Source organism: Lontra canadensis, unplaced genomic scaffold (assembly GCF_010015895.1).
Source record: "Lontra canadensis isolate GAN:19392208 unplaced genomic scaffold, GSC_riverotter_1.0 scaffold32, whole genome shotgun sequence".
NCBI classification, from domain to species: Eukaryota; Metazoa; Chordata; class Mammalia; order Carnivora; family Mustelidae; genus Lontra; species Lontra canadensis.
In genome coordinates, this window is record NW_022631026.1 from 18029692 (window position 1) to 18043311 (window position 13620).

At 40.1% G+C, this 13620-nt stretch overlaps 2 protein-coding genes across 3 annotated transcripts in view; one reads left to right on the top strand and one right to left on the bottom strand.

Annotated features, from left to right (window-relative positions):
* Positions 1–13620, bottom strand: part of ATAD2B (ATPase family AAA domain containing 2B) — a 152980-nt gene that overhangs the window by 12574 nt on the left and 126786 nt on the right. For both annotated transcript variants that reach the window (XM_032866927.1, XM_032866926.1), the window contains exons 23-24: positions 4374–4496; positions 1432–1569 (exon numbers count right to left, since the gene is read on the bottom strand). In XM_032866927.1, the coding sequence (XP_032722818.1) occupies positions 1432–1569; positions 4374–4496 (261 nt within the window). The remainder of the gene's footprint in view (positions 1–1431; positions 1570–4373; positions 4497–13620) is intronic.
* On the top strand, positions 11256–12912 carry LOC116873215 (keratin, type II cytoskeletal 8-like). Its single transcript, XM_032866928.1, is given in 1 exon segment — positions 11256–12912. A coding segment is annotated over 1 exon segment (1470 nt). The 5' UTR covers positions 11256–11337; the 3' UTR covers positions 12808–12912.

The following is a 13620-nucleotide window of genomic DNA, read 5'->3' on the forward strand; positions in this document are numbered from 1 at the left end:
TTTTCTCCTCCTTATATAATTATTTCTAATTGTGGGTATGATTTTGGTAAAATAAGAAAAATCAATCATACAAGCTCCACAAGAATGGGGATTTTGGTTTACACTGCTGTATCTCTACGGCACCTGACATGTGGTAGTAGTATCCATTTATGGACCTAATCTTTCATATACTACTTCCTTTTACAGGAGCACGTTGTTTGAAAAACCAATACGGGGACACAATATTTAGAGTCAATTTTTATAGCCTCTCTGAGCTTATTTCCAAAACTAAAACCTTAGGAAAGCAACTCTATCTTAAGGATATTTAGATTTATAACTCAAGTAAATTAATGTGAAACAGGCAAATGATGAGTCACATATGCCATCTACTGGTAAGAGAAAACTAAACTCACATTTGTAGATTAAAATAACATTTAAATGTTTAAAGGAACTTAAACTGCTTAAAGCTAATTTTCAATGGCTTTTAGTAAATATTTGTATCCGGTGCAGAGAACATACAGGATTTCAAGGTTTAAAATTAGAGTGCTACATTACATAATCCAGGTCATGATCATGATCCAAGATAAAACTACACCAAATAGCTTTAATCAATTTCATGGAACCAAATATACCACTAAGTCCTTCAAATTTTCTCACATATGAATGCCAAATACCACAGAGAAAAGAGCTTAAAAAAAAAAATCAATCTGATTCATTCATTCAAATGCAATGTCATTGGTGAAAGAACATATTACGGCCAGCTTTACTGAGAGTTTCAACAGTATGACCACCTTTACCAGAACAGCATATTATCTTCCAAGGGTGGCTATCTTCAGCAAACATACGGACTATATTAGGAAAGTGCTGTGTTCGTTAACATTTGTCTTTCAGAAATCTTATAAATCAGCATGAATGAGCACAAGTGACAAAAACCTAGAACAATGAATTTTCCCTTTCTAAATACATCTCACTTAAACAAAACTAGATTAAAAAGGCTGTACAATTAATTAATTAATTAATTTTTTAAAAGGCTGTACAGAGGAGTGTCTGGGTAGCTCAGTTGTTAAGCATCTACCTTTGGCTCAGGTCATGATCCCAGGGTCCTGGGATAGAGCCCCACATCGGGCTCCCTGCTCAGTGGGAAGTCTGCTTCTCCCTGTCCCACTCCCCCTGCTTGTGTTCCCTCTCAGTCTCTCTCTGTCAAATAAATAAATAAAACCTTAAAAAAAAAAAAAAAAAGAAAAGAAATATCTCCTGAATCAGGCCCTCTTTCCCTACAGTTAAGAGAAGTATACTTCTATTCCACCATACAAGTTCTTCACCTCTGGACAGAGAAAAGATGAGAAGACCTGTGAGAACACAGCAGCACCTAGTCTGTCCCCCCAACTCCTAAAATATCTGCATCCTTCTCAGCTCTTCCCACTACTGGATAACACGGTCTCAGACACTCACATGCACATTTATTTGCAGAGTTGTGCCAGACATCCAATGGATTTCTTTGTTTATGCCGAAATGCCTCTTCAACTCTAGTTTCAGTCTTCCGAGCTCCAGTGCCATGAGGATTTATTTGTTCTGCTGTTACCGATAAGCCTGTGGGCAAAAGATAAGCAACACCTATTTAAATATTCCCAGCTACATAAACCAACATGGTTTAAAAAAATGTCTGAAATAAAGAACTAAGTTTTAGTCATTAATTACACCTGGACAGTTTGTAATTCAGATGAAAACAGTATCTTTTGTTTAAAGATGAGAAAGAAATTAGATATAAAATCAAAAAGAAATAACCCAGCAAGCCATGCGAAACACTTAATCCCCAAAGGAACCCTATGTTTACTCAGCTTAATTTGCAAAGCCACACAGTCTTATGACTGTAAGACAATGATAATATTTTTTCTAAGTTACTATTTCTGCCATCTTAGAATGTGTAAGTGTTTGTTGGGTCATTAAACCCCATTCACTTGAACTGTTTTCATCTGGTATTAGGTGCCTGTCAAACCACACCGCAGTAAGCTTGGTTTTCCTACACTGATCTTCCTAAGAGTAACCACTCCATCTCAGTTTCCTTCACTAGACTTGTTTCTTCTGTGTGGTCATTAAATATTGATCTTTCTCAGGGTTGTCTCTGGAGTCCCTTTTCTTCTCACTCTGATCTATACCTTCTACCAAAAAGTATCACTCATGCCTTCGGCTTCTATCATCATTACATAATAATTCCTATATCTACATGTTTAGCCCAAGCATCTCTTGAGCTTCTGATCCCTATATCCAACTGACTATTTGGTATCTCCAATTGGGTATCATAAAGATGGGTCAAATTAAAGCTAACTAGTTTATCTTTCCCCAACAAAAAACCTGCTCATCCCTATCTCTAGAGAGATATTCCCTACCTTTACTGATAGTATTCACATCTACTAAGTATTAAATCAGTCATATGACTAGCCAATTTTGACTCTTCTTCCCTTCACAATGGCCTCCTCCTCTGCCCCAATTTACATTGATCTTATACCATTCCCTCTTCGTAATAATTAAAACTCTGCACAACTCCAACAGCTTTTTTCCCCCAAAAGCTTTAACGAGGTACAACTTACATAACAACAACAAAAAAATTCACTCATTTTAAGCATACAATTAAGTGATTTTTAGTAAAGTTACAGAGCTATGCCATCACCACAGCAACCCAATTTTCGGTAACTACCTCAGGCCATCACGAATCTACGTTTCGTCTCCACAGATTTGTCTTTTGTGAATGTTTCATACAAACGGAATCACAAAACAGGTGCTCTTTTGTGACTGAATTCTTTCACTTCAGGTAATGTTCCTGAGGTTCATCTATGTTGTACCATGTATCAATAACTTGTTCCTTTTTATGGCTGAGCCGTATGCCATTTTATGATATAGCATTTTGCTTACCCATTCACCAGTAGATGGACATTTGCATTGTTTCCAGTTTTTAGTTGCTGTGACTAGTCTTTATAAGCGCATATGTTTTCATTTCTCTTGGGCTGTTTCCAGGAGTAGAATCATGGGTCGTATAGTAAATGCTATACTTAATTTTTTAGAAACTGCCAAACTGTTTTCCAAACTGGCTCCAACAGTTGTTTGACTAGTCTCTCATCCTCCTCTCCTGACACACTGAGACCTTGCTATTTCCTGCTGCCAAAGTAATTTCCCAATTCATTTCACAGTTCAAAATATTTCAGTGACTCATACTGACTATGGCAATGGTTCTCAAACTTTAGTGTACAAAAAAAACACTTGAATAGTTCGCTAAAGTACAGATTTCTCAGCCTTACTGCTCTCAGAGAATCTAATCCACTAAGTCTAATAAGCCGATGTGGGCATTAGGCACCCTCACACTTTGAAAAACACTGACCTACAGGATTAAGTCTGAAGCCCCTCAGCACTGGCATCGATGCATTCAAATTTATAGCGCAGTTCTAGGGACTGCCGTAGAGCTACAAATAAGCCGTTCATAATACTTACATTCCAAATAAGGAAGAGAGACCAAAACAAAAGACAAAATGCCATGTGCTATGGTGACCACGGCCTATATTAGATTACGTGACCAGGGAAGGCCTAACAAAGTAGGAAAAAGCTTCTTAATTCCAATGTCCTGGACTCTGCTCGCCTTTATTTCCCACCATTCCATAAAGCTTCATCAATACCAGTTTGTAGTTCTTCAAATATACCATGTTATTTCATATCTCTATGCCTTTACACATGCTATTATCTGCTGTGCTTACAAATACCTCCTCCTCCTCTGTCACTGCCTCCCTTCTTCTGCTCCACTAGAAACAACACTCCTTTATTCATTCCCTAAACTCTAGACAAAATGCTGGGATTCCTAAAAGGAGGTATCTCCTCTGTGTGCTATAAACATGTTCGACCAACTCATACATCTCAACAGTACTTGATTTGTTTTATAATTCTGTCTCCTACTAAGTGAAACAAGGACAAGCTTATACACTGAATGAACAAACCATATTTGCTAATTCTGTTAATTTTATATTAATAAAACTACACATAAATGCCAATAGGGAAAACAAAAACTGTATTCCTAAAAACTTTAAAAAAGTAAACCCTCTAACAGATATGAAAGCCTATAAATCCTTCAAGAATAAGAATCAATAATTAACAGATCTACTCCTCCAAGAAAAAATTTCACTGAAAAGAACTTTCTGTAATTTGCACTGCTGTACTTCCTAAAACTGTCACAGAAAGTTAAATTTTAAAATACCTTTGAGAATTTGCATGGCACATTAGTATCAGGAATATATAAAGTCTATGCCTCAAAGGAGATTATTTTCATAATGCCAGTAACCCTAAAGAAGCATCATTTGGTAACACTCAGTGATTTCTTGGTCTTCAGGAGCAAGCTCATTTCCATAACTCACCTCTTTTTATTCTTGCTTCCTTAATTTCTTCACAGAGTTTATTAAATTCTGGATCCAATTCCGCTGCAATGATGGCATGTGCAGTGTCCTTCAGGGTACAAGCCCTGTGCCTAATTATTTTATCTGTTAAAAAAATTGGTATACTTGAAATAACATAAACAAAGGGCATCTTAAAAAGAGAAAGTAAAGAATACAAACATTTAAATAAAACTGTAAAAAGCATTTCCGGGTGAGAAACAAGCTCATTTAAATGATGAGTAAAATATAAATATAATACACCACTTAGTCACCTTGATAATTTCCTGAAAACTGTACTTTTTAGAACTTCAAAGTACAGGAGACTCTTGCACAACAGAGGGTCAGAGGTGCCAAATCCCCACATAGTCAAAAACCCATAACTTTTGACTCCCTCCAAAATTTACTAGTAATAGCCTAATGCTGACCAGAAGTCTTACAGGTAACATAAATAATCTATTAACACATATTTTGTATATTAAATGTACCATATACTATATTCTTATAATACAGCTAGAGAAATGAAAATGTTAAAAAAAATCATAAGAGAAAATATATTTATAGTACTGTACTGAATTTACCAGAAAAAAAAAAATCCATGTGTAAGTGGACCTATGTAATTCAAACCTGTGTTGTTCAGGGTCAACTGTACAAGGCCTATTTAACAACTCGTTATCTCAAAGATACAAAGCTTTATTTTGTATTTTTAAAAAACAAAAACGTACGATGTTCAATAAAAAAAGTTAAGAGATTCAGAGGACATTCACCATATGCCCAGCATCAGAGTTGTCACAGATAAATACTGAGGATCAGAGAATCGTACATAATTTTCTCCATAAGTGAAAACTGGTCAAAACTGTGAAGAAAATAATACACCCTGAAGGTAATACACCCTAAGTAACAGTGACCTATTAAAAAACCATTAACAGAGTGGCACCTGGGTGGCTCAGTGGGTTAAAGCCTCTGCCTTTGGCTCAGGTCATGATCCCAGAATCCTGGGATCAAGCCCCGAATCGGATCCTCTGCTCAGCAGGGAGCCTGCTTCCCTTCCTCTCTCTCTGCCTGCCTCTCTGCCTACTTGTGATCTCATTTTCTCTCTGTAAATAAATAAATAAAATCTTAAAAAAAAAAAACCATAACAGAAACAAAAAAAATACAGCAAGACACTCTAAGCTGAAGACTGCAAAACCGTATAAAAATCACAGGTAAGGGGCGCCTGGGTGGCTCAGTGGGTTACAGCCTCTGCCTTTGGCTCAGGTCATGATGCCAGGGTCCTGGGATTGAGCCCTGCGTCGGGCTCTCTGCTCAGCAGGGAGCCCGCTTCCTCCTCTCTCTCTCTCTCTCTGCCTGCCTCTCTGCCTACTAGTGATCTCTGTCTGTCAAGTAAAAATAAAAATCTTAAAAAAAATAAAATCACAGGTAAATCAAGGAGGGAAATACACAAACCTGTCTACCTGGCTAGGTAAACTACAGCTGACACTTGCACTGAGTCTCTGGTTTACAGTAATCCGGAAGCCCCTATTCATGAACAGTACAACATAAAAAGGACTTCTGAGAGCTATGCAGCTCTGAAATACAAAAAGGAAAGGGGTGCCTGGGTGGCTCAATCGGGTAAGCATCCAACTCTCAATTTCATCCCCATGTCAGGCTCGCACTCAGCCAGGAGTCTGCTTGTCCCTCTCCCTCTGCTCCCCCCACCCTGACTCCTCTAAAATAAATAAATAAATAAAATCTTTTTTAAAAATAAAAAAATAAAATAAAAATCAAGTAAATATATCAAAGTCACTTATTTTACAAAGTGTCAAGAACTAAAACCCCAAGTCTCAAAATAACATCTGCTTTTCAACCCTAGTAAAGGCAAAAAGTATAGATGGACATTTTATTTATAACTGCTCTTATGAGAAAGCCATAACAGTTCATGGTGGAAATCTTACAAAAATACGTAACACTCAAAAGGCAACACTGGTATATTTCCTTCCAACACATTTCTCTAAACCTTCATTCAATAAATAATGGCAACTGTACCAGGACTGAGCCAGGTAATAGCTACATGGTAATGAACAAGAGAGGTCCCCACTTCGAAGCAAATTTTCATATTAGTATAGGACAGAGATGTTAATCAAATAATCTCTCATACACACATATAAACATTTCCCTCACCCTTCCCACATCCCCCAAAACCTTGAGTAATGGCTATGAGGAAAACCCACATGGTATTTGGTGTGGGGGTAAATCTGAATTGGACAAATAAGGAAAGGCCTCTGTGAAGAAGAGGAATTTAAACTGAGACTGAAAGCATGCACTGGAAGCCACCTGAAGAGTAGGGGGAAATCAGCGTAGGTTCAGAAAATACCATGGGAGAAAGTTCTTGAGTAAAAAGATCTTAGAGATTTCAAAAAACTAAAAGGCAGCCTCTGTGGTTAGAATACAAATAAACAGGGTACCTGGTTGGCTCAGTTGGTTAAGTGTCTGCCTTGACTGAACAGGCTCCCTGTTCAGCAGGGAGTCTGCTTCTCCCTCTGCCCCTCATCCCCCTTGTGCTTGCTCTGTCTTTCCCTCCCTCTCTCAAATAAATAAATAAAACCTTAATTTAAAAAAAAAATTAAAAAGAGGGGCACCTGGGTGGCTCAGTTGTTAAAGTGTCTGCCTTCGGTTCAGGTCATGATCCCAGGGCCCTGGGATCAAGCCCTGCACCGGGCTCCCTGCTCAGCAGGAAGCCTGTTTCTCCCTCTCCCACTACCCCCTGCTTGCGTTCCCTCTTACTGTCTCTCTCTCTCTCTGTCAAATAAATAAGTAAAATCTTTTAAAAATAAAAAAAAAAGTACAACAAGAGACAAATGGGAATCTATTTAAAGGACTCACACTTTATCTAAGAGCAATGAAAAGTCACTAAAAAGATCAGAACAGGGAAGTAACATGATTTAAATTAAGATCTTCAAAAGCTCATCTCTAGGGGCACCTGGGAAGCTCGGTCAGTTAATCAACCATGTCTTGACTTTGGCTCAGGTCATAATCTCAGGGTCATGGGATTAAGCCCCACATCAGCACCGAGGCGGCTTGTCCCTCTCCCTCTGATCACCCCTGCTCAGGTGCGTGCATGTGCTCATTCTTTCTCTCTCTCTCTCAAATAAATAAATAAAACCTTTTTCAAAAAAGAAGATCATCTCTAGCCATTACCTGGGAACTGTATTGAAGGGATCAAGAATAAAAACAGGGAACATAATCAGAAGGCTCTTTTTTTTTAGTGAGAGAGGAGAGCAAACTGAACGAGGGTGGGGGCGGAGGTGAAGGTGGGGATGGTGAAAAGAAGAAGATTACAGACTTGAAATATGTTTTCAATAATGCAACTTGATGATGAAGTGCAGGGTGAGGTATGGATCAAGGATAACTCTCTAGCTTCTTGCATGGAAAATGGAAGTAATACTTATAAAGACGCAAAAAGTTAGAGAAAAAATTGAGGGAAGGAGGAAAAGTGTCAGAAATTAAAGAGTTTGATATGTGTAAAAATAAATATCCAAAGGAAATATCATAAAAATGTGAAGATAAGTGAATATAGGTCTCAAGAATCTATGACCAAAAAACTACAACTGTATAATCTGAATTTATTATTTAATATTCTGTTCTTCCCTAAGTCCTAAAAACAAAAAGGATATATAATATTAGAGATATTAAACTCCATATAAAGTATACATTTTGATCACACCAAAAAGAATAAAACACATAGGAATAAACTTAACCAAAGAAGTAAAAGACCTGTACTCTGGAAACTACAAACACTGAAGAAAGAAACTGAAAGTGATACAAATAGATGGAAAAATACTACATGTTCATGGATTTGACAAATTAATATTGTTAAAATGTCCATGCTGCTCAAAGCAATCTGCAGATTCAATGCAATTCCTATCAAAATGCCAACAACATTTTTCACAAAACTAGAACAAAGAATACTAAAATGCATACTGAACCACAAAAAACCCCAAGTAGCCAAAGCAATCTTTGAGAAAAGAAAACAAAACTGGAGATACACAATTTCATATTTCAAGATGTACTACAAAGTTCTAAGAATAGAAACAGTGTGGTACTAGTAAAAAAACAGACACACGGATCAACAGAACAGAATAGAAAATCCAGAAATAAACCCACGCTTACATGGGCAATTCATCTATGACAAAAGTGACAAGAATATACATGGGGAAAAGACAGTCTCTTCAACAAATGGTGTTGGGAAAACTGGACAGCCACATGCACAAAAATGAAACTGGACCACTTTCTTACATCATACACAAAAACAAACTCAAAATGCATTAATTAAAGACTTAAGTGTGAGACCTGAAAGCATAAAATTCCTAGAAGAGAACACAGACAGTAATTTCCCAGACATTAGCCTTAGCAACATTTTTCTAGGTAGGTCTCCTCAGGGAAGGCAAACAAAAGCAAAATTAAGCTACTGAGACTATGCCAAAATAGACCATTTACTTTCACTGTAACTTATGTTATTATTTGTAAGGTTGCTATTTATTTTCCACTTGTTCCATTTGCTCTTTGTTCCCTTCTCCTCCTTTCTCTTACTTCTTTTGGATGCGTACTTATATTTGATCCCATTTTATCTCCTTGTTGGTTTATTAGCTCTAACCATTTGCTGCACTACTGCCAGCCCTCCTTGAGTTCAAGGAGTATTTCTTTTCTCTGGTCTCAGACAGTTTCCTCCCATGTATACACCAGTGTTCAACTCAAGACAGGAGGAGGATCTTCTGCAGATCTCCAGAGTGCTCTCTGTGCAGCTTTCTTTCTGCCCTGAGAACTCCACCTACTTTGACCTCCTTACATTCCCAGCTCTGTCTCTGTAATTCAGGTAGACTTCCAGGTCCTGCCTGGGCTCTTTCTTCCTGTACCAGAGTCTGGAAATTCTCCAAGCAACTACAGTGCTCAACTTATTTGTTTCTCATCTTTTGGGGAACACTATCCTTCATTTCCTGACATCCAATGACTTCAAAATTGTTTTTCACACATTTTGTTCAGTTTCTTTCACTGTTTCAGGTAGAAGGGAAAATTCAGTTTCTTTTACCCCATCATAGACAAAATCAGAAGTTTCCTGGTAACTTTCAAATATTCTTTGAGAACCAAACCATAATGCTGTGTAAAAATCCAAACTAGAATGTACCTTATTTTTTCAAAACTACTGCTCTACTGTTAGAAGTTTTAAGTTGCTCCAAATTTTAGCTACTACACGTAAAAACCTAAATTAAACGTCCTTAGAAGTAGCTATACTTTCAAGCTGATAATACAATGTTTGTGGTGCATGTGATACCACAATTTTCTGCCACTGGCTTTCTACCCCAGCTTGAAAAAGAAAAAGAAAGAGATAAGTGAAAATATAAAGCCATGTATCTGGCACATTATCACTCTAAAATAACTCAGTGGTCTTTCTTTTTAAATGTATACCTCCAATCCATACTCCATCCACACTTAAATGGGAAATGAATGAATGACTGAATGAACGCATGAATGAAAAAAAGAACCATAAAAATTTCCCACTGGTCTGAAGGATACGGAATTTATTCTGAAGAGCATCTGCATTTATGAGGAAATAGTATTTTTCATGTGCCTATCATTGTAATTATTTTTAATCATTCTTAGCTTAGAATTGTGTCTATATTTATACACAGCAAAGAATCATAAGCTTATAGAACATATAAGAACAGATGTCATGTCTTCAAACTTCATTTTTTTGAAAGGTGGGAGGGGGTAATCTTAGATCCTTATAAGCATGTGATGAAAATGAAAAATTATACATGTATACAATTTCAGATGTTGTTCTATAGACTCTCATGGACATCAGACTTAAAATCCTTGTTTTAAAATGTAGTTATGTATTTACTACTTCTTTTGTCTCATACTTTATGATCTTAAGAATCTCAAAATCCATGTAATATGAAAGTGATATAAGCACAACAAAAAACCACACACACTGGCTCTGAGGACAGAACTCAATCCATTCAGTTGTGCCATGTAAGATTTGTGGATATGCACACTAAGTACATAAACTCTGAGCCTTAACCCCCTTATATCTATAAAATAAAGGTAGGACCACCTGCATTTTTGGGGCAAACTGATGAGCATCTATAAAATTAATAGAATTACTACTTTTCTCAACACCCAAAAAACAAATAATCCTGTCAAGAAATGAGCAGAACACATGAACAGCCATTTTTCCAGAGAAGACATGCAAATGACCAACAGACACATGAAAAAATGCTCAACATCACTCAGCATCAGGGAAATACAAATCAAAATCTCAATGAGGAGGCGCCTGGGTGGCTCAGTGGGTTAAAACCTCTGCCTTCCGGTCAGGTCATGATCCCAGGGTCCTGGGATCGAGACCCACATAGGGCTCTCTGCTCAGCGGGGAGCCTGCTTCCCCCTCTCTCTCTGCCTGCCTCTCTGCCTACTTGTGATCTCTCTCTCTCTCTCTCTGTCAAATAAATAAATAAAATCTTAAAAAAAAAAAAAACCCAAAAATCTCAATGAGATACCACCTCACACCAGTCAGAATAGCTAAAATAACAAGTCAGGAAACAAGAGATGTTGGCAAGGATGCAGAGAAAGGGAAACCCTCTTACACTGTTGGTGGGAATGCAAGCTGGTACAGGTACTCTGGAAAACAATATGGAGGTTCCTTAAAAAGTTAAAAACAGAACTACTCTATGACCCGGGAACTGTACTACTATTTATCCAAAGGCTACACAGTGATTTGAAGGGGCACCTGCCCCCCAATGCTTGTTGCAGCAATGTCCACAACAGCCAAACTGTGGAAAGAGCCCAAACGTCTATCAAGAGATGAATGGATAAAGAAGATGTGGGACCTAGAAGCAGCTTCTCGGCCCCTTGTAGAACCTCTGTCAGGTTCAGCCTACTCGCCTCTACTCCAGCCTCCAATCCGGCCTCCACCATGTCCGTCAGGGTGACCCAGAAGTCCTACAAGGTGTCCACCTCCGGTCCCCGGGCCTTCAGCAGCCGCTCCTACACCAGCGGGCCTGGCTCCTGCATCAGCTCGTCCGCCTTCTCCCGGGTGGGCGGCAGCTTCCGGGGGGGCCTGAACAGCAGCATGAGTGTGGTCGGGGCCTACGGCGGCGGGGCCGGGGGTATGGGGCGCATCACGGCCGTCTCAGTGAACCAGAGCCTGCTGAACCCCGTTAAGCTGGAAGTGGATCCCAACTTCCAAGCTGTGCGCACCCAGGAGAAGGAGCAGATCAAGACCCTCAACAACAAATTTGCCTCCTTCATCGACAAGGTGAGGCACCTGGAGCAGCAGAACAAAGTTCTGGAGACCAAGTGGAGCCTCCTACAGCAGCAGAAGACCGCGCGCAGCAACATAGACAACATGTTCGAGAGCTACATCAGCAACCTCCGGCAGCAGCTGGACACCCTGGGCCTGGAGAAGCTGAAGCTGGAGGTGGAGCTTGGCAACATGCTGGGGCTGGTGGAGAACTTCAAGAATAAATATGAGGAGGAGGTCAAAGAGCGTGCAGACATGGAGAATGAATTTGTCCTCATCAAGAAGGATGTGGACGAAGCTTACATGAACAAGGTAGAACTCAAGTCCCGCCTGGAAGGGCTGACTGACGAGATCAACTTCTTAAGGCAGCTGTATGAAGAGGAGATCCGTGAGCTGCAGTCCCAGATCTCGGACACGTCTGTAGTCCTATCCATGGACAACAGCCGCTCCCTGGACCTGGATGGCATCATCGCCGAGGTCAAGGCCCAGTATGAGGACATCGCCAACTGGAGCTGGGCTGAGGCTGAGACCATGTACCAGATCAAGTACGAGGAGCTGCAGACATTGGCTGGGAAGCACAGGGATGACCTCCATCGCACGAAGACGGAGATTTCTGAGGTGAATCGGAGCATCAGCCGACTCCAGGCTGAGATCGAGGCCCTCAAAAACCAGAGGGCTGCCCTGGAGGCTGCCATTGCTGATGCTGAGCAGCATGGGGAGCTGGCCATTAAGGACGCCAATGGCAAGGTGGCTGAGCTGGAGGCCACCCTGCAGCGAGCCAAGTAGGACATGGCCCGGCAGCTGCGTGAGTACCAGGAGCTCATGAACGTCAAGTTGGCCCTGGACATTGAGATTGCCACCTACCGCAAGCTGCTGGAGGGCGAGGAGAGCCGGCTGGAGTCTGGGATGCAGAACATGAGTATCCATACTAAGACCACCAGCAGCTTCTCAGGTGGCCTGAGCTCGACCTATGGGGGCCTCCCAAGCCCTGGCCTCAACTATGGCCTAAGCTCCTTTCAGTCCAGCTTTGGCCCCTCCGGGTCCTTCAACCGTGGCAGCTCCTCCAAGGCTGTGGTGGTGAAGAAGATTGAGACCCGTGACGGGAAGCTGGTGTCCGAGTCATCTGATGTCCTGTCCAAGTGAACAACCACTGTGGTGCCACCCAGCCTCCCCGCTCTCGTGGCTGCCATAGAGCCTTTGGGGGAAGGAGCTGTGTAGGGGAGCATTGGGAACAGGAGACCCACCTAAGACTCAGCCCCAGTCCTCAGCCTGCCCCTGGGGGGAGTCTGCTGCCCTGGGTACCCCCTCTTGTCCATGCCTCCAACTAAAAGCCAATTCGAGTGTCTTGTCCCAAATAAAGCCTCAGCCGGCAATGCCCATGCCAAAAAAAAAAAAAAAAAAAGAAGATGTGGGGTGTGTGTGTGTGTCTGTGTAAAATAGAATATTTTTCAGTCATCAAAAAAAAAAAAAAAAAAAAGAAAGAAATCTTACCATTCCACCATGCCTAGAACTAGAGGGTATAATGCTAGTATAGAGGGTATAATGCTAGTAAGTATAATGCAAAGTAAGTCAATCAGAGAAAGACAACTATCATATGACTTCACCCACATGTGAACTTTAAGAAACAAAATAGAGTAGCATAGAGGAGAAGGGAGGGAAAAATAAAATAAGATGAAATCAGAGAAGGAGACAAACCATAAGAAACTCTTAACTATAGGAAACAAACTGAGGGCTGTTGAAGGAGAGACAGGTGGGGGGGGTAGGGTAACGTAACTGTGATCAGCATATAATGAGCGCTGGGTGTTATATACAATTGATGAATCACTGACCTCTACCTCTGAAACTAATAATATACCATATGTTAATTAACTGAATTTAAATAAAATAAAATTTAAAAAAAGAATCACTGCCTTTATAAATGTAGTAACTATTATCAATGCATCAGTGTATCTTTTA